The sequence below is a fragment of the Notolepis coatsorum genome (genome assembly GCF_963971535.1).
Source record: "Notolepis coatsorum genome assembly, chromosome: 7".
Classification (NCBI taxonomy): Eukaryota; Metazoa; Chordata; class Actinopteri; order Aulopiformes; family Paralepididae; genus Notolepis; species Notolepis coatsorum.
This window is the reverse complement of record NC_140171.1, coordinates 147,266,030-147,291,255: the sequence shown is the minus strand read 5'-3', so window position 1 is coordinate 147,291,255 and position 25,226 is coordinate 147,266,030. Positions and strand designations below refer to the sequence as shown.

Below are 25,226 nucleotides of genomic sequence, written 5' to 3'. Positions count from 1 at the left end.
TTCTCCCCTCTCTATCTCTCCCTCCCTCTCCTCTCTTTCTCCCCTCTATATCTCTCCCTCCCTCTCCTCCCTTTCTCCCCTCTCTATCTCTCCCTCCCTCTCCTCTCGTTATCCCCTCTCTATCTCTCCCTCCCTCTCCTCTCCCTCTCTCTCTCCTCCCTTTCTCCCCTCTCTGTCTCTCCCTCCCTCTCCTCTCCCTCTCTCTCCTCCCTTCCTCCGCTCTCCCTCTCTCTCCCTTCTTCTCTCGATCCTCTCTTTCTCTCTCTCTCTCCCCCACTACTAAATTCACACAACTCTGTACCCCTCCTCGTTAAATCATGCTTTCTCCTCTCCTCTCCCTCCCTCCCTCCCTCCCTCCCTGTGCGCTCTATGTGTCTCCAGTGGCACTTGGGCTTAGCGGCCTACTTTCCCACATACTGTTTTGACATGACAGGTACAGAGAGGCTACAGTACGTCCCGAATGATGTCGCACGCACAAAGTTTCCGTCCAACCTCACCAACTTTTCTTTTTTTTAAAACTTTGGCCATTTCCCTGGCTCTTTTATACGTTTATCGCATTTATACTTGGTCTAGTTCGACCGACAGAAGCAGGCGGAAAGGGTTCAGATGGGGGGGAAGACACTCTGGGAAAAGCACGGCTGCAGTCCGGGATTCGAACTCGCTCAGCCCCAGATCCGTGACGAGCACGGTTGTCCACGGCGCTGAAATAGCACTCGCGGTACGTGGTGAGCTACTGGAGCTCCCCTCTCACCAACTTTTCATTTAAAAAAGTGTTCTGCTTAAATCTGATTTGCCTCCTCATCTCCCTCCCTTACTCTCTATATTGTTCCTTCTGTTACCCGTCTCTTAATTTCTTCAAACTTGTATTGTTCTGTTTGCACTAATAGCATAATTACAGTTTTCTGAGCTATACAAAGAGCATTAGATGATCCTGAAACTTAACATTATACATTTTACAGTTAGGCATTTAGCAGGCGCAAACTATTATCATTGATGTGAGTACAGAAAAACTGTCAATGTTTTATTCCCTATTGTTCAAACGTACTTGCTGCTAATCAAAATAAATCGGCTGTGACAGTGGTACCCAGAGTTTAGCTGTAGCCGACCACAGTCGAACACATAAAGGGGAAAAACATTACCAGGGGCAGGGTGAAATAAATCAAATAAAATGGAAGTTCCTTTGAAAATACTGCATACTGTATAGCCACACTCTCCAAGAAGAGCTGCTTTTAAATACTACATCTGGGGACATTTGAGATGATAATCTTGTTTTTCTACCCTTTTTACAATTTATACAGCTTCAACTTTCTTCTTCTTCTTCTTCATACGCACATTAGCCCATTATTTTTTGAATGAATAATATAATTCTGTGGTCAGTGGCAGAGAGGTCCAGACATGCAAGGAAGTGCTGGTAATGGCTGCTTCGGTTGCTATGCGATTTGAAGTGTGGCACTCACTTCACTTTTACTGAAAACTGAGATAAAAAGAAAATTAAATGTGATATATTTTTTTACATAATAGCACTCTGAATGCTAAAACATGCTCTCCTCTCTGTGCTTTCAGGAGCGTGCAATGCATCTCCATTGACAATAATGAGAAAAACAAACAACTATAAGGTTTATGTCCTGTTGCAGTGTTTTCCATTACAAGTAGCTGACAGGAAATACACGTAGGCCCAATCTGTTTCTCAAGCAACATAATTCCAATGAAAAGGTCTATAGATGGATTTAGATATCTAGGGGTTAACATCACCAATTCAATCCAAACAATGGGTCTCATTCTCCAACGAATTTACGACAAGACATTTGCTCTCAGGGCCATTTGAGACATCTTAGGGCCGGTTGTGGGATTCTCCACTTTGTCACTTTCTGACTTTTAATACCACTTGGTTGCTTGTCTGTAAATGTCTGTTGTCATTTATATTATTATGTGTGGACCCCAGGAAGAGTAGCTGATGTTTTGCATCATCTAATGGGGATCCTAATAAAATCATAAAATCATCTCTCCAGGTGGTCTCCATGGGTCTGTATCTGGGGGAGAAGACCTACCTGCGGAGCAGTTGGAACATCTTGGACGGCTTCCTGGTGTTCGTGTCGTTGATTGACATCGTGGTGTCCATGGCGGGCGGGGCGAAGATCCTGGGGGTGCTGAGAGTTCTCCGACTGCTCAGGACATTGCGCCCCCTCAGGTAAGGAGGGATTACTACAGCGTAAAATAGATTGTACTTTTGGTTACCACTATGCCTGTTATGGTTGCAGTGCAGGTAAGCAATTGTGAGTCCAGTAGAGGAGGAAATAATACGAGTCGGAGAATGATTGCTCTTTCTTAGTGGTGCCTTTTTAATGTAAGAACACAGAGCCCAGGGAATCCTGAGAAAGACGCCGGGCGTCAACTTGAGAGCAAGGTAGATACATGAGAAATAATCAAGAGTGAGAAGGTCAGCAGTATCTCCAGCTCCTTCCACACGAAACACGGTCTGCAGCCTCGACAGGGATAGAGAGGACAACAAGTGAATATATAGTCAAACACCAACATTCCAATGCGTCAATTAGTGACAGGGTAATTGACAGCAAAGTGACATCGACCAGTGGTGACAGAACAGGGAGTGACACATCAGGAAAGGGGCGTGACCAACAGTGAGTGCAGATACCAACCACCAGGGGAAATAACTCCAGAATGACAGTTGGGTTGCTAATACAGAACCCAGAATGTTACAATGCCTGCATCATCAAATTAATCTGTTGTTGTTGATATCCATTTCAAAGTAGGTTCAAAATTACAGAGAGTTATTATATGTATGCATATGTACATATATATATATATATTTATTTTTAATTATTATTATTACATTATATATATATATATATATATATATATATATATATATATATATATATATATATAATATATATATATATATATATATATATATATATATATATATATATATATATATATATATATATATATATATTTGTTTTAACCTTTTCAGCTTAAAATTCGGATTGTTGCATGTTTCTGTCTCTGTCTCTCTCTCACTCTATCTCTCTGTATCTCTTTGTCTCTCTCTATATCTCTCATTGTCTCGGTCTCTGTCTCTCTCTCACTCTATCTCTCTGTATCTCTTTGTCTCTCTCTATATCTCTCTTTGTCTTGCTCTCTGTCTCTCTGTCTCTCTATCACTCTATCTCTCTGTATCTCTTCATCTCTCTCTATGTCTCTCTTTGTCTCTCTCTATGTCTCTCTCACTCTATCTCTCTGTAACTCTTTCGCTCTCTCTCTGTATCTCTCTCTCTCTCCCTCTCTCTCTCTCTGTATCTCTCTCTCTCTCTCTCTCTCTCTCTCTCTCTCTCTCTCTCTCTCTCTCTCTCTCTCTCTCTCTCTCTCTCTCTCTCTCTCTCTCTCTCTCTCAGGGTAATCAGCAGGGCCCCGGGTCTGAAGCTGGTGGTGGAGACACTCATCACGTCCCTCAAACCCATCGGCAACATCGTGCTCATCTGCTGCGCGTTCTTCATCATCTTCGGCATCCTGGGAGTCCAGGTATAATAACTCCACACTCTGGCTTCCACTGTCTATCTGGCCATCTCTCAAGCCTATAACAATTCATAATAAGGGTTGCTGTGCAAGACTTTATTTCACACCAGAATCCACTCCATGTCATTTGGTTTACCCATCTGCGGCACGGTGGTGTAGTGGTTAACACTGTCGCCTCACAGCAAGAAGGTCCAGGCGACCAGGTTTCCATGATGCCAGGTACCCAGGTGGGGTATCTCCCAGGCCTTTCTGTGTGGAGTTAGCATGTTCTCCCCTTGTGCTCGCAAGGGTTTCCCCCCCGATAAGATGAACCCAATGGAAAAACATCCACAACAGATCGCTAACGTTGTGGCGTCCTTGACGAAGACGGACAGGAGCACCTGGATTGGTCCCCGGGGCGCGGCTCACGCAGAGGCTCGGCTCACGCCTGTCTGCTCCCGGCTGCCCATGGGGGGAAGGACAACGGGATGGGAAAAGTGCAGAGAGACATTTCATCGGCGACTCAGTGCATGTGTGTGTGTGTTCCTGTGGGTCGCCCATCTGGCTTGTGTGTGTTAAACTGCATGACAAATAAAGACTTCTAGTCTAACAATTATATCTCTATTTCAACTGGTACCTTGCCGCTTGCAATTGTGCTCTTGACCCCACCGCGGCTATTCTCCCTAGTTATTGTATCTTTTCTTCTCTCTTTTTGTCTGTTTCCCACCGTTTCGCCATCACACATAATTCCGTCTCGCTCTTTCTCTTTGTGTCTCCGTGGGCGTGAGGTATCTTTCCACAGTCCTGGGGCTCTTTTCTCTGATGTGGTATATCTGATTGATCATTAAACACATCTTACTCGGCGGGAGAATGTTTATACTGTATATCTAGAGTCACCGTGGCTCTTTCTGCACAGTTTATGCACAGAGTCATACAGTATAGCTAATTGTCATATAACGTAACTGTGAAAGAAAAGTACACTGTAAAAAAAGAAGACTGTAAAAAAAACGGTAGATGTCTGGCAGCAACGGTTGCCAAATACTTACTGTCAAGTTACAGTCAAATCAAATACATTTACAGATTACAACCTTTGTTTAATGGTTAATATTTTGATAAAAGTAATTTACTGTACGTTATGGGATTTACACTTAAAGTAGAAAAACAAAAGTAATCTGTAAAAAAGAATACAGTGAATTTCCTGTGAATCTTTTTTTATAGTGTAGAGTGAAAGACAGGTTATGCATGCAAGTGTTTTGTGTTTTCCTTGAATACACAAGGAAAGTATGGAAGTACCATTCATCTATGTGTGTGTGTGTGTGTGCGTGTGCGTGTGCCTGTTTGTGTGTGCGTGTGTGTGTGTGTGTATATCCACAGCTCTTCAAAGGGAAGTTCTTCTACTGCCTGGGATTGGATGTGAAGAACATTACTAATAAGTCAGACTGCTTGTCAGCCAGCTATAGATGGATTCATCACAAATACAACTTTGACAACCTTGGCCAGGTATGGTATAATATAATGGCCCAAACAGAGTTGTTGTTTAAACCTGTGGGTATATACAGTAGTAATGAAAACTGAATTTTAAGAGCAGCATGCAGCAGTTAGTATATTATCAAGTGGGACTTGTTAACAGGTGGGGTACCGCAGTCGGCCCGACGTGCCCACCGAACATATCAATTACTGTTCGAAAGATCTATTTGTTGCCGTTTGAATGCCACCTCACTCGAACAAATCCGTGCCTCGGTTTTCAAGTTACCTGACGATATGTCAGGCGAGCGTCTTTTTACACACCGCGCGACAGATGGCCACCCTGGACTCCCGATGCTCCAGAACTGCCAAGCTTCCGCTGATGGCGAAAATTATTGGTCAGCGTTGTAGCCAATGAGTGTACCTTTCCAACAATACCCCACGTGGGGGAGGGGGGGGGGGGATAAGGGATCTAGGTGAAAGTTGATGAGCAAAAACCGGAAGTGAATCACACTTCAGAATGAACAGCCGTGGATGAGGAAATGGATTTTCGAGAGCTTTCTTTTTGATCACCGGTTATACTCGGACATCTCTCAAAGACCCATTTCTGAACAGATTGTTTTGTATTTGGACCTGTACTACATAAGACTTCAGACTATGGAACCGCTTATACCTCTATGCTGGAATATAGGAATATGGAATATTGCAACCACTACAGAAAAATGTGAGTACACAAGTTCAAGTTCAACTCAAGTTCAGACCTCTGTTACTCTATTTCATTAGCACTAAAAGTGATGTTCCTTTTTTGCATTAGTAACTTCAGAATGTTATCTTTCAAAAGAGACCAGGCTCATGCATGTGCTATCAGTATAAATTATAAAGCTAAGCTTTGCAAAAAAAAGTATGCAGTCCTCAAGTTCAAGAAAATGGCCTTCTGTAGCAAATGACAGCATTTGTAGTGTGGTCGTGAAAGGACCTTGTGTAGTGTGGTAGGGAAATGGTTAAATAAAGCGTATTCTTTATATTGCTGTGAATAGGATCGCAGTGCAATACCTACCCAAAGGAAGGCTATAACCCCCTCACAATCCATCCACTCTCTCTGTGCTCATCTGTATTGCCAACAACCCCTCCTTAAGGTCTTTTCAGACAGCAAGCGACACGTCGCCTGCGTACCTGCTTGTACCCGTGGACTCTCTATGCACCTCTCATGTTATATATTATAAACATGACTCAGCACACAATTTTGGTCAATAGGAAATAATGAGGGAATGTTAATAACTAGAGTGTAGAAGCTGCATTTTTTTGTTTTACCATCACGTTTTGTAAATTGCGACAGTGATCTTGGACGTAGATATAAAAAAAACACATAAAAACAATGCCACGACCTTGCCCTCGCTCATAAAAGAAAAATAAATGGAATTGGACATTTCTATCTCAACTTATGGCCATTTCTTTGACAGCCATGCTCCACACACTAATGGCCTCTAGCTGAAATCTGTGATTTCACCGTTCCTTCCCTTGTCTTCCGATCGCCACACGGGCCACAATTGTCGACGGAATTGTGAACTTCCTCAAGTGCTCATATTAAAAAAACTAAGCTTCATCTCTTATCGTTTTGCTTTAATCATGGTGAGAGTGACAGAAGCACAGCCTCATTGAAATGCATTGGAGGATGGATTTGCGTCAGTTAGGATTTGAATTATAACTAGGGCTGTCAGTTTAGCGCGTTAATTCTATTAATTAATTACACAGCAAATTATCGCGTTATGAAAATTAACTCAAAATTAAATACAAACAAATAAAAATAATAATTTTAATAGCAGTTTTTTGTTTATCTCATTCATTCCATAAGAACGTAGAATACACATTTACAGACTTTTTTTTATATGGCTATTTGCATGTTCTTAGTATCTGATTCTAGGGACATCTATGGATCTCAGGGAATGTATTCCCAGTGTCAGAAATACTGTGTCTGTTACTAGCCTTGAGTAAATTGTAATAAACCAAATGAGAATATCAATTAAATGTTTCTTATCTTTGACTGTGAATAACACTATGCTCAAATTGACCAGACCTGAAAAATTAAGCAAATTAATAGATGGAAGATGATTAAACAGAAGGTTTTGTAGATACAGTACTGAATTCTGCCATCCAGACACATGCAATTTGAAATATGATTATATAATATAGAATATCAGGCATAAAATGGTTATGCGATTAAAATGCGATTAATTAGATAAATTAATTACAAATCCTGTAATTATTTAGATACATTTTTTTAATCGCCTGACAGCACTAATTATAACCTGTCTTCATGTGAATAGACAGGCATGCAGCCGCGGGTAAACACAAGATGCTCTGTGCACGGTAACTATAGCAACTGCTTTTGTGCACTGCCGTATCCCTTCCCGGTAGGTCACAACATTAGGTAATGTTCCTGAGTAGCTAGCTACTAGGGTTAATGTGGCTATTATGATAATATGTGTTTCACCGTACCACTTCTGAACAGAAGAGCTCATAGGTTACTTGCAAAAAAAATTTGACCCATCCAGCATACTAACATACTGTAGTAGTAGCTAATGAAAGGCTAAATAAGAAACATGCAAAAACAAGACAAGAGATGTTGCCTATGGGTCGTAATCTGCCATGCTCTCTATTTATGTCACAATATACACACTACACACACAAGAAATATAAGTAGCTTATATAACACATACCATACAGATACATATAAAAACAAGTATTTATTCCCACAATATACACACTCCACACACACACACACAATACATATAAGTAGCTTATACTACACACATACAATACAGATACATATAAAAACAAGTATGTATTCCCACAATATACACACTTATAATAGAATGTTTCTCCTCCATGTTTTGATTTGTTTGGTGAGCGTAGTAAAAAGTTCAAGACCATTCAACCCAAGTGGCGGGCAGGTGTGTGTTTCAGATGATTACGTTGGCTCGTTGCTCCCCCTGCCAGACTGCCCACTCCTCCCTGCATGCATGCTCGCCTCTCATTGCAAATCAATTACTTATGTGCCCTAGTCATATTTTCAGAAAATCCGCCTAAAATGCATATCTAAGTAAATGGAAGATTGCTCCACTTCTACAAGGTCCATTTGCATGTTCTTGGTATCTAGGGACATCTATGGACCTCAGGGAATGTTTCAGTTTTTTGTCCATCTTTGATGGGGAATGAACAAAGGACAGATGATTTACAGGGGTAAATGTAGATACAGTACTGCATTTTGCCATCCGGACACATGCAATTTGAAATATGAATATAGAATAAAAGAATATCAGGCCTATAAATTACCTTATTATGACCAAGTCATACATCTATGGATCAGGGCCAAATCTCCTCTTTCCAATGGCAGAGTTAAATCATGATCATCACAGCACAGAGACCGCCCTCATCAAGATCACAAATTACCTCCTCGTTGCTGCAGATTCCGGACACATCAGCCTCCTCATCCTTCTCGACCTCTCCGCTGCATTTGATACAATAAAAGTAAAACCAAGGAGCTGATCGTGGATTATAGGAGAGGACAGCAGGAGACACACACACCACTGATGATTAACGGGGCTACCGTGGACAGGGTGAGCAGCTTTAAGTACCTGGGGGTCCACATCTCAGAGGATCTGACATGGTCAACACACATAGACACAGTAGTAAAGAAGGCGAAACAGCGCCTCTACCACCTGAGACAGTTAAGGAAGTTCAGAGTATCGGGGAAGATACTCCAGTCCTTCTACTCAGGAGCTGTAGAGAGCATCTTGACCGGAAACATCACTGCCTGGTATGGAAACAGCACGGCACAAGACAAGAAGGCCCTACAGAGAGTGGTGCGCTCAGCCGAGCGTACCACGGGTATTGCACTACCTCCCCTGCAGGTTCTATACAACAAGAGGTGCAAATCCAGAGCCTGCAGGATAATGAAAGACCCTCACCATCCCAATAACAGCCTGTTCCAGCTGCTGAGGTCAGGCAGACGCCTGCGAACCCCAGCTACTAGGACAGAGCGGTGTGACGGGGTCCTCTCCCGAACTCCTTTGATTCTCTCATAAACAGGCGTTGTCGAAAGATCTCGTTTGTGGGTGTTTATTTCCCGCCTCCCAAAAGTGCAGAGGTGATATAGTTTTACAAAAAAATTTGAAAAGTGAAAGTAACGTAAACCAAAATACCCTATACTTACTATATCTAACAAAAGTGGAAAAAGAGAAAACAAATAAACAAAACAAAATATACTTAATACTTAACACTACACAAAGTCTAAATACACAATATACACTACTACTTCCACTACATGCAATACCAACACGTTTTACTAGGGATCCTGGTTACCTTCACTGTAACTCCGTCCATTCAAGACTGACGTCCCTGGGCCAAAGCAGCTCTCTTGTATCCAATAGCCCCTCCCACTAGGCTTTAAACAGGATGTACATATTATTATTCTTTTTAACACATTAAACCAATTCCTACACACAAAATATATATCCTCCACTATATCACATAACTTCCAACTGTTTTAAATTACAGATAACCAAGTAAACAGTACAATACAATCATATCGCTCACGTGACGATTACCTTGCCTCAACCCCTCCCATTTAACCTGGCGGATATGTGTGCTTCTGCTTGGCCAACACGTCAACCTAGGAGTGCAGAGCGAAGCGAATGCATCATGACTGTGAGTAATAAATTTGATGTGATGAATGAATGTCTTGCTGTATGAACGTCATTCTGCTATAACAACGGAAACGGAATGAAATGATTGTGCGCATTCGGACATCCTACGAAATCTGACAAGAGGGAATGTTTGGTGTGTGTGTGTGTGTGTGTGTGTGTGTGTGTGTGTGTGTGTGTGTGTGTGTGTGTGTGTGTGTTGCTCCGCGGCATATGGCGTGTGTGCGTTCCCATGTGCGCTGTCCACATGAAACGCACCACATTACATTATACGGTTATGGTATATGGAAAGACAGACAATGAGTGTGTGTGTATGTACAGTATGCGCACTGCCCGCAAAGTCAGTGACGGAGCCGCACCGTCACAAGCGGCTTAGGCTCAGCTTCTTCCCCCAGGCCATCAGAGCCCTGAACAATGAACATTGAGTGCCACAGAACACTGAACTATCCACACACAAGCACACATGAACACACACACGACACGCACGCTGTGCACGCTCACACACTAGCAGCCACTTAACACTTTAACATGAGCGGGCACACACTCATGCCGCACACTTATGGCCAAAAGGAAAGGCCACTTTAAATTAGAATAACAGGAACAGTGTATTGCACTACCAAAGCTACCTAGCATGTCCTATATGCTCTGTAAATAACTATGTACAGATACCGAGATGTCACACCATGTTACCTGTTACCTGTTTATTGCACAATGCAGTTTTTTATTGGATTCTATTATATGTTGTAACACTGTATTGCACATCGTTGCGGGCAAGACCACCCGCATTTCATTGTATACTTGTATGCCGTGACAATTAAAACTCTTGACTTGACTTGAATATCTCACTCAGTCCTCCTCAAATGCCTCTCTGTCAACCTTGGAATCACCGGTACAGCTCTGTCTTGGTTTCACTCATATCTCGCAAATAGGTCTCAGTTTGTCAGTGTCAGCGGCTCATCCTCCCCCCCCGGCCCCAGTCAACCACGGTGTCCCCCAAGGCTCCGTGCTGGGTCCCCTCACCATCCTCCCAGCTCCCCCCGCAGTCCTTAGTCAACTGCCTCCATGCCATAAAAACCTGGATGTCAACCAAACTACTTAAACTCAACAGCAAAAAGACAGAGCTCATGGTTGTGGCCCCCAAGGCACTGTTCCGGAAGGTTGCAGATCTCCTCCACGTTGACGGCTGTTCCATCTCCCCGTCTCTCAAAGTCCGTAACCTGGGATTTGCCCTTGACTCCACACTTTCATTTCACTCCCACATCAAATCCGTTACCAGATTATGTGGCTGAGACCCTGATCCACTCATTTATCACCTCCCAGTTGGACTACTGCAACGGAGTCCTGTTCGGGGTACCCAGCAAAGCCCTGGACAGGCTCCAGTATGTACAGAACTCAGCTGCCAGGGTTCTCACTCACACCAAGCCCACATCACAAATTTCAAGTTCAAGTTTCTTTATTAGTTGTCATACAGAAGTACAGAACTTTTATATAAAATGCTTCTTTCTGTTTTGCTCCAGAGATTGTGCTAGATAAAAATAGATACATATAAAATAAGTATAGTAAGTATAAAAATCAGTCAAGTACATAGACAAGTGTTCAATATATACATATATACAATGTACAATGCAGAGTAGAAAAGTAACTGAGTTACAATACAATATACTATATACTATACAGTACAATGCAGAAATGGGATGAGGTACAATTTAGGTACAATTTACAGTAAGGTGTAATGAGGTATGGGTTGTAGTGCAAATTCTTTGCCAATAAATATAAAGTGTATAAAGTTTAGGTTTTCTAAAGTGGGTAAAGTGGGTGCTGCAGTGAGTTGTTTGTTTAAAGTGAGTGTGTGCGTGTGGACGTGTGTGCTGTGAGTGCATTTGATGGTTGTTACATAGTGTTATTGTCATTTTGCATTCTGATGGCCTGAGGATAGAAGCTTCTTCGTCTCTCTGTGCTTGCCATGAGACTCCGGTATCGCTTGCCTGACCACAGCAGTTCAAAGAGGCAGTTGTTTGGGTGGCTGGAGTATTTGATTATTCTCTTAGCCTTACCCATGCACCGCTTGTTGTAAATGTCTAGGAGAGTGGGAAGCCCCCCTCCAATTGTGCGTTCGGCTGAACGGGCCACTCTCTGTAGTCTGCTACGGCCTTGTGCGGTGCTGTTCCCAAACCAGGAGGTGATATTGCCAGTCAGGATGCTCTCTATTGTGCATGAGTAGAAGTTCTTAAGGATCTTCTGACTGACTTGGAACTTCCTTAGGCGCCTGAGGAAGTAGAGGCGTTGCCGTGCCTTCTTCACAACACTGTCAATGTGTGTGGTCCATGTCAAGTCCATGTCAAGTCCTCGGATATGTGGACTCCGAGGTACTTGAAACCCCCACCCTCATCCACCTCCACTGGCTCCCAGTCAAGTTCCGGATAACCTTTAAACTCCTGCTCCTCACCTACAAGTCCCTCCATGCCCTCGCCCGATACCGGTCTGATCTCCTCCACCAGCACACTCCATCCCGGAACCTACAATCCTCTGATCTGGGTCTCCTCTCCATCCCTCGCACCAGGTTGCAGACTTTCAGTGACAGAGCCTTCAGCGTGGCGTCCCCTACCCTCTGGAACTCTCTTGTCCCTGAAATCCGCAAAGCCCCAACCATGGACACCATCAAAACTGCTCTCAAAACACACCTTTTCACCAAGGCTTTTCCCCATTAGTTAGTTTAGATTAGATTAGGTTTAATTTTCCCTTACCTGCCCTCACCCCCCCCCCCTTTTTCCCCTATCGCCCCCTTTCCCTAGCCCTCTTAATTGTGAAGCGACCTTGGGTTTCCTGAAAGGCGCTATAGAAATTTGATTTATTATTATTATTATTATTAGTATGATCTAGTACCACCAGGCCCGTTACAGGGCAGCAAATACATAGCTCTGTAAATGTTTACCCGATTACTAGCTAAAGTTAAATAAACAATATACGTTGTATTTTATGGCAATAACGTTCAGGTTTGTTCGACCCGTGATATCGACTCGATATAATCAGATTTTCACATCAATCTTTTTTTCTCACTTCAAGCAGCTGCAGTTTTGACTGCGGCTGGTGTGAGCTGGTTGTGTAGTTTTATGAAATTTGAACGTCCATCGAAAGCCCTGGGTCTCCTCTTTCTTAGGACTACAACAATTTCATGACAGTTCACTAGGGATGAACTGCGCTGTGATCGTCAGCGGTCAGTACTTGTACTCCAAGTATGAGCGCTACCGTTTCCTATGTCATTAGAATGACATAGGAAATGTATATCCCGGACCGTATTTTATTCTTAGGCTTATTTTTATTCGTGACTTTTGTTTTTGTCTACCTAAATGTTTACTGTTTACTGTGAGCGATTTGTAGTGCCAAATTTCCCTCGGGATGAATAAAGAATTTATATTCTAATCTATTCCATTCAACGTTTATGGTGAATGCAGTTCATTCATATATGCCTATTGTTTAGGGAGCACAATTGCAATACGTTGTAGTTAGGAATTCATAAGCAGATTCAAAAACTCTTATTGTTTCTTATTGAATCCATGGTTCTTGGGAATTTATAACCAGTTCCAATTGGGAATCGGTTCTTGATACCAAACCCGAATCTCTCCTGAATTCAGCACCTTTTGCGTTGGACAGCACAGAGGAGTTAAATGCACAAGAGGCACTTAGAATCAGAACTCTAGTGACAGGTGAAGTTTCCCATGTGCACTATACTGTAGGTTAACCCTCATGTTGTGTTAGGAATTGGCACCACTGACCGTTGTTAGCGGGTCAATGTTGACCCGGCGTCTAACTCAGTCCTGACCACTAAAAAGAAAGGAGTATCACTCAATATAGTTAATACTACATCCTAACTAACATTATATGCATTCATAACCATATAATCCCATTGTAATTAGATGTTATGGCCAACGAGACACATCATGTCCCTTATTTTTAAGATGAAAATGAGGTTGTTCAATCACAATATACTAAATGTGAAACCCATAGATAATAATGTTTTCTGACTATAATAACTTCTTAGAATATAACTTCTGAAAAAAAGTTTAGTAAATTTATTTATTATTATTTTATTTATTTATATTTAGTATTTGTATAGTATAGTTTTACCTTGCCGGGTCAAGAATGACCCTAACACAAATCAAATCAAATCAAATCAAATTTATTTATAGGGCCCGACAACACACGTTAATGTCCCCATGGGCCGTACAGATCTTCTTTAAACAAGTCAAGAAGAAAACATAACAATAAGTCAAGAACAGAACAAGAACACCATAAGGTCCAAACATTTTTAGATGAATACAAATAAATGAAAGAATGCAAGCACTCCCAGACATACCCCACGCGAAGGTAAGGAAAAACTCACTAAAACCTAACAATAGGGAAAAAAGCTCCACAGGCAGTGTGGAGGAGAGAAACCTTAGAAGGGCCATTCAAGGGGGGATCTCCCTTCTTAGATGTTGGTGATAGTAGTGTTGCAGACGGACAGTTGGTAAGCATGCACTCGTGTGTAGTGGAACACAGATGAGTGCATGCAATAGCAACTGTACATTTTGAAAAATTAAAGATAGAGCTAATAGCGATAGCAACTGAACATTTTGAAAGATTAAAGATAGAGCTGATAGCGAATCTATTTGAGGCACAGGGGCGGCGCAAAGAGGATCACGTCCTCCCCGTCTTAGTCAAGGGACATTTAACACTCCGGTCGTTGCTCAGGGACAGCCGGAGACAGGGAGATAGGGGGCGGCGCAGAGAGGGTCGCGAACTCCCCGACATCATCGCGGGACATCCGGCACTCCGGTCACCACTACGAGACCTCCGGAGACAGGGGGGCATGCAGAGGGGGTCGCAACCTCCCAGCCTTCGTCACGGGACGTCCAACACTCCGGTCAACACTCCAGGACAGCAAGTCATAGGGAGACAGGGAGACGGGACAGACGTTAGACAGCTCATGAGATTGTAGTAGGCGGACATAGCAATAGATACAAGTGGTAGGCATATATGTGAATGGAGTAGATATATGAAGTAGGCGTATTATGTGAATAGAATAGAAGTACTTAACCCAGCAATGAAACCGCGTTGACTGTTAATCTGTTAACAGTCTGTTAATACTGTTAATCAGTTGACAGGACCACGGACAGACGGCGGTGAATAACTGATCCAAGGCCTCGGAGGTGCATGTAGAGCAGTCACTACAATCTTGGCCAAGACCCCGAGGCAATGCAGGCATCCATCACCTTAGTCAGCGCCAGGAGACGGGCACTCAGAGAGAAGGGGGGGGGGGGAAGAGTTAGAGAGTTCCCATGTTTGTGGTGCTGCAAAGGAGCAGACATGTAGTACCCTGTAGTGCCATGTAGTACCCCGTAGTGCCATGTAGTACCCTATAGTACCCTGTAGTGCCATGTAGTACCCTGTAGTGTCATGTAGTACCCTGTAGTGCCCTGTAGTGCCATGTAGTACCCTGTAGTGCCATGTAGTACCATGTAGTACCATGTAGTACCATGTAGTACCCTGTACCCTAACTAAACTACCCTGTAGTAAACTACCCAGTGGTACCATGTAGTACCCTGTACCATAACTAAACCACAGTCATACCTTTTTTTCTGCAGATACCTTCAGAATTTTCTAAATGGTGAAACATAGTTTTGCTGTGCAGGATATCATAAAGCCTTTGTAGTGGATTTTCCCAAGCTCAAACGCATAATGTATTTCCTTGGATCAGGTCTACCGCTACGGGTCGATACTAAATATGGTAGGGATCAGTGCACCACACCATTTTAGAAATATCACATATACAGTGATTGACTATAGTAGAAATAGGCCTCACAGCACCATTTGCCCTCCCTGATTAAGCAACCAGCAACCCCCCAAGACCTGATACTGGCCGACAAGGTTGGGAAGTGGAACAAAAGGGCTGTTTACCACAACAGTAAACGCCCTGGTGTTACTTCAATACAGGCAGCATCTGGCTATAGAAAACGATAGGGCGGTCACCCAAATTGGGGGTTGTATACAAAGTCCCCTAGCTTCAAAGGAGGGTCGGATAGAACCAGCCTCTCCTGTTTTGGCATGAGGAGAAAGCTACATAAACCAAATTGATAAGAATACACAAAATTTGGTGAGAAAGTCTGAATCAGTTAGTAAAAACAGTTATTCAGGTTTACAAAGTATCCCTAGCTTCAAAGATATAGCAATCAATCTGTTTACAATACTAAACTGATTAAATTAAGACTAAATTGGCCATTATTCAAGATATAGGGTTTAAAATAAGTGTAACTGCCTAGCAGAAAGACTAAATTAGATGTTTAAGCAAAATAAACATTACTTTTGATTGATAACTTGATAAATCTAATTTGCCAGATACATTTAAACGTGAAACTGAAGAATTCTCTAAATCAAGATTCAGTCTATTTACAGCCAGCAAAGATATGCCCTCATAAGGGAATATCCGGTGTAGACGAGCCTCAAAATGGCCGCTACACAGTCTCATCCAATCAGAAGCTCTTTCTCTTCTTAAGAAATCCTCCCATCTGACGTAAAACTAGGGGGAGGAGTAAACGCGTTAAAACAAGCAGTTTGAGAGGGTAGAGACAGAACGAACACAAACAACGGACGCATGTTTTTCCCCCTACTGGACGTGAATGACGACGAGCGGAGACGGAACCATCGAACCAGCGAGGAGACGAGACGAGATACTTTGCTTGTAGCGAATTAGTCTGGAACAAGGTCTGAGGGCACAGTCTCGGGAATCTATTGTTTCATTGCACCATCTTTCATTCAAGCCTTTTGTTATTTCACTTTTGCTTGTGAAATAAAAAGTGGACTTTAGCAAACTCTCCTCTCTTCATTTCAACCGCCGTCTCTCCGCCGTTATACAAGGCCATTTCCTGGTCTTTGAAAGTACAAGGGAATTAGTAACGGACAAACACACAACGCAGAGTAGCTTAAGCTGGTTCTTTATAGCAGAACCATAGACCCTTGTCACTTCACCTTGTTCTAATAAAATCAACTACATGGTAGTTATTACATATTATAACCTTGAAACGGGTCGCTGGAGACCCTAACACCACAGGGTTAAATTTAATAACTGCTCCCAGGGAATGATCTCTCTTTCACACATGCTCACACACACACTTACACACACAAACACACACACACACACACACACGCACGCACGCACACACGCACGCACGCACGCACGCACACACGCACGCACGCACACACACACACACACACACACACACACACACACATACACACACACACACACACACACACACACACACACACACACACACACACACACACACACACACACACACACACACACACTCACACACTCACACACACACTGGCTAAACCAGTTTTTCTCAAACCATGTAGTGTGAAGCAATGGGAAGAGAGAGATAGAGAGAGAGGCTTCTAAAATTGCAATGCTATAGTGAGAGTAGTATAACTAATGCATGCATTTATATTCAAAACAAACTCCCAACATTCTCCTAACAAGTCAAGTCGATAATACACCTCTGCAAATAGCTGAACGCATCAAGTATTTGGCTTGACCCCGAACGCTCATTCAATTTCCATATTACCTCTACTGTTATTAAAATGAATCGCAGCATTGGAGTCCTTTATAGAGCTAGACATTGTTTTTCCTTCACTGTTAGAAAGAAACTTGCACAGCAACTTATTTTGCCATTAATGCACTATGCTGATGTTGTCTATCAAGCTGCCTCCAAAACCCATTTATCACCTCTAAATGTGGCTTACAATAGACTATGCAGATTTGTTCTTGACTGTCCGTTCAAAACGCACCATTGTACTATGTATCAAACCTTAGATTCGCCTTCTCCTACTTTAAGAAGACAGAGACATTGGCTGCAATTGATTTTCAAATGTATCCATTCTGACTATCCTGCTTACCTGAAACAGTTGATGGTCCCTTTTTCTTGCACTTATCGTCTAAGACACTCTGTACAGTATTTTTTCACAGTTTCTCCATTTTCAAAAGCAATGGCCAAGAAATCCTTCATGTTCAAAGCCCCTTCCGGTGATCATTCGATCCATATCTTCATTTTACCTCTTTAAAAATGCTCTATGTTCTAATGTTATGGTCAATTGTACATGCTTCCTTGGTGGGGCTCCTGCGCTGGTGAGGGGACGTGGGGCATAGCCGTCCTTTATGCGGGTGTTACGGGTTAGCTAGTTGGCTCTACTCCTATTTTTAGGCAGGGGGGGCCGATTGGTTGATTTGGGGCGCTCGTTGGGCAGGTTGATTGCTCCTCTTCTCCTGCCAGTCCTGGAGCTCAATATCTATTACATCCTGTATTCTACTCACCCTTTGAATGTTTTGTTGGGCCTTTCTCGCGGCGGCTGCCTGGCGGTGTCATCGCAGGGTTAAGCATATTTGTTTGCCCTGCGGTGGCACAGTCATGTGACTGCCGTGGAGTGGGCCTCTTATGATGGAGATTGAGACATATCCTCTTATAATGAAACATATCCTCTTATAATGTGTACTTGTTCTGTTGTGTTTTTGTATGTGTCCTTTATTTAATTTTTTTGTTGTGTGTTATGTGTTCTGATTCTGAATTACGTTGCACAACATGTGGGACCCTTTCGAAAACGAGATGCTGTATCTCAATGTGGTTTTCCCAATAATTAATTTCAATAATTGTCTGTTTGATGACTGACTAATGGCATACTAAGTGTGTGTGTGTGTGTGTGTGTGTGTGTGTGTGTGTGTGTGTGTGTGTGTGTGTGTGTGTGTGTGTGTGTGTGTGTGTGTGTGTGTGTGTGTGTGTGTGTGTGTGCGTGTGTGTGTGTGTGTGAGTGTGAGTGTGTGTGTGTCCGTGTGTGTGTGTTTGTGTGTGAGCGTGTGTGTGTGTGTGTGTGTGTGTGTGTGTGTGTGTCTGTGTGTGTCCATGTATTCCAGGCTCTGATGTCCCTGTTTGTTCTGGCCTCCAAAGATGGCTGGGTCAACATCATGTACCACGGACTAGATGCTGTGGGCATAGACCAGCAGGTAACAAACACACACACACACACACACACACACACACACACACACACAGACACACACACACACACACCACACACACACACACACACACACACACACACACACACACACACACACACACACACACACACACACACACACACGCCACTTGCAAAGTGAACATAGTCCCACTGGGATTGTCGTTATTTGAAAATCTATTAAGACTTCTATTAGAAAGAGCATTATTCTGCATACGTCAGCTTTTTAATCCATCACGCCACTGAATGACTAATCCTATTTCCACTCCACACTGTACTTTTAATGGCGAACACTTTTCCAAATTGAAAAACGTCTTCTCCTCTGTCACGTGTGCTTGGTTTCCCTCTCCCGAGAACATCTCCTGACCAAGCTTTCCTCTCTCGTCCAAATCTTTTCTTTCTCCTGCTGACCGTCCACCTCCCTGCCACCTGTTCCGCCTCACTGCTTCTCTCTTTAAATCTGACCTCTTTTCTTCTTGTCCTTTTCACCCAATTGCTCTTTCCCTCCTCGTTCTCTCCTTCCCCTCCTCTCTTGCTTCACTTCTTTTCACGCTCCTGTTCCTTCATTCTTATTTCTGTCCTTCTCCTTGTCTCTCCCTCTGTCCTTTTCATTAATCTTCTCCCTCCTCACCTCTCATCTAATCCCCTCTTCTCCCGTCCACCCCTTTCCTCTCTTCTCCTCTACTTCCACTGTCCATCTCTCCACTTCTCACTCCTCTCACTCTCCTCCCTCCTCCTCTCTGCTCCACCGTCTTCCTCTCCTCCCCCCCTTTCTCCACTCCCCATCTCCTCTCACCTCACTATCTCCCTCCTCCTCTCCTTTCTCCTCCATCTCCTCTTTTCCTCAACTCTCTCTCCTCTCTTCTCTCTCATCTCTCTCCTCCACTCTTGCCTCCCTTCTATATCTCCTCCCTCTCTCTCCTTTCTCCCCTCCCTCCTCATCATCTCTTGTGTCTTATTTTCCTCTCCTCTTCTCTCTCCTCTCTCCTCCTCTCTCTCCACTCTTCTCTCTCCTCCCTCTCTCTCCTCCCCTCTCTCCTATCTTCTCTTTCTCATCCTCTGTCTCATCCCTCCTCCCGTGTTTGTCCGGCGCAGCTAATTAATATGTGGGCAAAGGGGGGCGTCTCGCCTTCCAAACCCCCATTCCCCTAGCTAGCAGCAACTGTAGCTAGAGCCCACACCCCTCCCCCTTCCCTACTGCAACTGTGGACTAGGGTCAAACTTTCCCAACCCCTCCCCCTCCCTCCGAATCGCAGAGACGCACTACCCTGGTAGGTAGGGCCTTGTTGATCTGCAGCGGACTATGCATAGAGCTGTCTCAAGACATACTGTAGTCGGCATGTTTTCAACAAATGTACATGCTTGTTTTGAATTTATGTGTGCCATTATTACTGTCAAATGTAATGATTGTGAAATATTTGTATAATGAGGCTATGGCTGTATGTGTATATCACCGAATTTCCCCAAGGGGATTAATAAAGCTCATCCTTATCCTTATCCTTATTCTCTCTCATATCTCCTCCTCTCTCTCTCTCCTCCTCTCTCCTCTCCTCCTCTCTTCTCTCCTCCTCTCTTCTCTCTCCCCTCCCTCTCTCATCTCCTCCCTCTCTCCCCTACATTCTCTATCTCCTCATCTCTCTCCTCTCTTCTTTTTCTCCTCCTCTCTCCTCCTCTCTTCTCTTTCCCATCACTCTCTCTCCTCTCCTCCCTCTCTCCTATCTTCTATCTCCTCCTCTCTCTCCCCTCTCTCCTCTCTTCTCTCCCTCCTCCTCTCTCGTCTCCTATCTCCTCCTCTATTCTCTCTCCCCTCCATCTCTATCCTCTCCTGCCTCGCTATCCTCCTCTCTCTCCTCTCTCTAATCTCTCTCCTCTCTTCTCTCTATCATATCTTCTCTCTCCTATCTCTCTTCCTCTCTCCTCCTCTCTTCTCTCTCCCCTCCCTCTATCTCCTCTCTTATCTCTCCTCTCTTCTCTGTCCTCATCTCTCTCCTCTCTATCTTCCTCTCTCTCCTCTATATCCTCTCTTTCCTCTCTTCTCTCTCTTCTCTCTTCTCTCTCTCCCCCTCTCCCCACTCTTCTCTCTTCCCTCCCTCTCTCTCCTCTCCTCTCCTCCCTTCTCTCTCTTCATTATCTCCTCCTCTCTCTCTCCTCTCTCTCCTCTCTCTCTCATCTCTCTCCTCTCTCTCCTCTCTATCTTCCTCTCTCTCCTCTATATCCTCTCTTTCCTCTCTTCTCTCTCTCCTCTCTCTCCTCCTCTCTTCCCTCCATCTCTCTCCTCTCCTATCATCCATCTCCTCTCTTCTATCTCTCCATTATCTCCTCATCTCTCTCCTCTCTATCCTCCTCTATCCCATCCATCACTATCCTCTCTCTCCCCTCCCTCTCTCTCCTCTCTTATCTCTCCTCCCTCTCTCTCCTCTCTATCATCTGCTCTCTCCTCCTCTATTATCTCTCCCCCCCTCTCTCTCCTCTATCTCCCCCTCTCTCCTCCTCCCTCTCTCCTCTCTCTCCTCCCTCTCTCTCCTCTCTCTCCTCCTCTCTCTCCTCCTCTCTTCTCTCTCCCCTCCCTCTCTCTCCTCTCTCTCCCCCTATCTCCTCCTCTCTCCTCTCTCTCTCTCCTCTCTCTCCCCCTCTCTCCTCCTCTCTCTCTTCTCTCCCCTCCCTCTCTCTCCTCTCCTCCCTCTCTCTCCTCCTCCCTCTCTCCTCTCTCTCCTCCTCTCTCTCCTCTCTCCCGTCCCTCTCTCTCCTCTCTCTCCCCCTCTCTCCTCCTCTCTCTCTCCTCCTCTCTCCCCCTCTATCCTCCTCTCTCCCCTCCCTCTCTCTCCTATCCTCCCTCTCTCTCCTCCTCCCACTCTCTTCTCTAGCCGTTCATCAACAACAACCCCTGGATGCTCCTGTACTTCATCTCCTTCCTCCTCATCGTCAGCTTCTTCGTGCTCAACATGTTCGTGGGCGTGGTGGTGGAGAACTTCCACAAGTGCCGGCAGAACCAGGAGGTGGAGGAGGCCAAGCTGAGGGAGGAGAAACGCCACAGACGCCTGGAGAAGAAGAGGAGGAGTAAGAGAGAGAAAGATAAAGGGGGCAGGGGGGCAGTAGGGGAAGGAGGCGGAGAGAGGTTGGGGGGGAGAACAAGGGAGGATAATCAATTAAGTATGGATGGAGGAATTTGCCCACTGGTGTATGTCACTACCACACTACAGAAGGTTAACCCTTTCATTACCACACTACAGAAGGTTAACCCGTTCACTACCACACTACAGAAGGTTAACCCTTTCACTACCAAACTACAGAAGGTTAACCCTTTCACTACCACACTACAGAAGGTTAACCCTTTCACTACCACACTACAGAAGGTTAACCCTTTCACTACCACACTATAGAAGGTTAACCGTCTGTAGTGTGGTAGTGAAAGGGTTAACCTTATCTAGTGTGGTTGTGAAAGGGTTAACATTTTGTCGTGTGGCAGTGAAAGGGTTAACCTTCCGTATTGTCACAGTGAAAGGGTTAACCATTTGCTAGTGTAGTAGTGAAAGGGTTAAATGAAACACAGGCAAGAGAGTGATGGAGAGGAAGCAGCGATCTTGCTTACAATTATGTAAATAAAGCACTAATCGACAAAAGGATAAAGGGTACAAATTGTACGTTACAGTATGTTATAGCCATTAGTAGTATATGTACATATTTCATCGGACATGTACAATATGTACATATTACAAATAAATACATATTACATTATTCAAAAGATTTAAGCTTTTAACGTTTTCAGAAAACCTTTGCGTTCCCCTGCTGGGGAGCAAACCAGGGGCACTCGCATGAGAGGCAAGTGCCTTCACCTCAAGACTACCGAGACACACTTTTGTGATAACCTCGCCCAAACCCTAACCTTAACCACACTGTTACCTTAAACTAACCCTAACCTTAACCGTAACCTTAACCACACTGTTACCTTAAACTAACCCTAACCTTAACCATAACCTTAACCACACTGTTACCTTAAACTAACCCTAACCTTAACCGTAACCTTAACCACACTGTTACCTTAAACTAACCCTAACCTTAACCATAACCCTAACCACACTGTTACCTTAAACTAACCCTAACCTTAACCGTAACCTTAACCACACTGTTACCTTAAACTAACCCTAACCTTAACCGTAACCTTAACCACACTGTTACCTTAAACTAACCCTAACCTTAACCGTAACCTTAACCACACTGTTACCTTAAACTAACCCTAACCTTAACCGTAACCTTAACCACACTGTTACCTTAAACTAACCCTAACCTTAACCGTAACCTTAGCCACACTGTTACCTTAAACTAACCCTAACCTTAACCGTAACCTTAACCACACTGTTACCTTAAACTAACCCTAACCTTATCCGTAACCTTAACCACACTGTTACCTTAAACTAACCCTATCCGTCTGTCTGATTGAAGCACACACATTGATAAGTGGCAAACAAATAAGCTCCCCAGCGTATAATAGTATAATAGCAGAAATGGTTTATAAAGGCACTTTCTTACAATGGTTGTGTAAATGGTAAATGGCTGCTTTTTTTTTATATAGCGCTTTTATCCAAAGCGCTTTACAATTTGTTACTCACATTTTACCCATTCACTCACACATTCACACACAGATGGCGGAGGCAACCATGCAAGGTGCCAACCTGCTCATCGGGAGCAATTAGGGGTTAAGTGTCTTGCTCAAGGACACATCGACACGCTGCCCGGGAGGAGCGGGAATCGAACCGGGAACCTCCGGATTGCCAGACGACTGCTCTACCTCCCGAGCTACTGTGTGTGTTGGTCTTGTCTCTCATCATGCAATGAGATCCTGGCAATGCCATCCGAGTAATGTTAGGAAAATGTTGATTTTGTCTGATTTTGTCAGCCACTAAACAAATAGCGATAAACAGGGCCGCGATTAATCGGTCGGCCAATTTAATTGGCTGATATTGGCCTATCACAGACATATCGGTGTCGGCGGATATGTTGGCCGATAGGTAGATGTGGTTTAACCTTCTGTATTGTCGCAGTGAAAGGGTTAACCCTTTGGTAGTGTGGTAGTGAAAGGGTTAGTAGAGAAGCACATCAGACGTTTTGCCAGTGACTTCACTCATTATGTTGTTTTTTTATATACCTGCCTATTACCTAAATATAAAGATAAATTGATCATTAGTGAAGATTAAGCTATTTAGAATAATAATATAGAATAAACAAACTCTGTTATCTCACCCGGTCGCCTATATTCGAATACCAACCGTTTTGTGCGTTTTGCTAATCTGATTGGCCACTGACGTTTCTGGTCATGTGACATGTGCACCAATCGTGTGACGGCAAGTTCTTTCGCCGGTTAAGCTTAGGCGCTCTTTCGAAGTTGGTTAAGGTTAGAGTTTGTCTTGGAGCAGGGCGATAGAACGCCAGCCCTGATTCCAAACTCTAACCTTAACCAACTTCGAAAGAGTCGCCTAAGCTTAACCAGTGATAAACTAGGCGTTAGGTAGTTTGCTGCTGGTCGGGGCGGAAATGGGCGCGTCACGAGATTGGGCACACATGTCACATGACCAGAAACGTCAGTGGCCAATCAGATTCGCAAAACGCACAAAACGGTTGGTATTCGAATAGACGCCACCCGGTCCCCTCACTTCTGCCCTTTGATCGCTGTATTCTCTAGTCTTCATTAGCTACTATTCCTGCTTTCTCTTGCCCCCCCTCCCTCCTTTTCTCTCCATCATGTGTTTTCTCTCCCCCCTGCCAACTCCCTGAGTCGTCCTCCCCCTCCTTACTCTTCTCTCCTCGTTCTTCCTTTTCTTTTCTTCACTGTTCCTCCCTCTCCTCCTAATTGTGCTCATCACTCCTGTCCTCCTTTCTCCATCCTCCACTCTATACCTCTTGTCCTCTCCACCCCTCTTCCTCCCCTCTCTCCCCTTCTCCTCCATTCCTCCATTGCTCCCTCTCTTCTAACACCATCCCTCCGTCCTTCCCTTCATCACTCCCTCCATTGCCTCTCCCTTACCTCTGTCCATCTCCCCTCATTCCTCCTCTCTCCTCTCCTCTATCTCCCTACAGCCCTCCCTCTCTTTTCTTCCTTTCTATCCCTCTCTCCATCCTCCCATTTCCCTTCCCCCCTACATACCTCTCCTCTCCCTCCCACACTCCCTCCTTTGTGTACTTTCACTCCTCTTCCTCCAACCCAGCTAATTTTAAACGTTTCTTCCCTCCCTTCCTCTCTCTCTCTCCCTCTCTTCCTCTCTCTGTTCCTCTCTCTCTCTCCCTCTCTTCCTCTCTCTCCCTCTCTTCCTCTCTCTCTTCCTCTCTCTCTCTCTCTCTCTCTCTCTCTCCCTCTCTTCTCTCTCTCCCTCTCTTCCTCTCTATCTTCCTCTCTCTCTCTCTCTCCTCTCTTCCTCTCTCTCTTCCTCTCTCTCTCTCCATCTCTTCCTCTCTCTTCCTCTCTCTTCCTCTCTCCCTCTCTTCCTCTCTCTCCCTCTCTCT

At 44.1% G+C, this 25,226-nt stretch overlaps 1 protein-coding gene across 1 annotated transcript in view; it reads left to right on the top strand.

The window, feature by feature from the left end:
- Nucleotides 1–25,226, top strand: part of LOC311231801 (voltage-dependent T-type calcium channel subunit alpha-1I-like) — a gene marked incomplete at both ends in the record, with an annotated part of 367,238 nt that overhangs the window by 187,160 nt on the left and 154,852 nt on the right. The window contains 5 exon segments of the mRNA XM_084318426.1: nt 2,010–2,188; nt 3,414–3,540; nt 4,888–5,013; nt 18,628–18,717; nt 21,596–21,823. Coding sequence (XP_084174552.1) covers nt 2,010–2,188; nt 3,414–3,540; nt 4,888–5,013; nt 18,628–18,717; nt 21,596–21,823 — 750 coding nt within the window.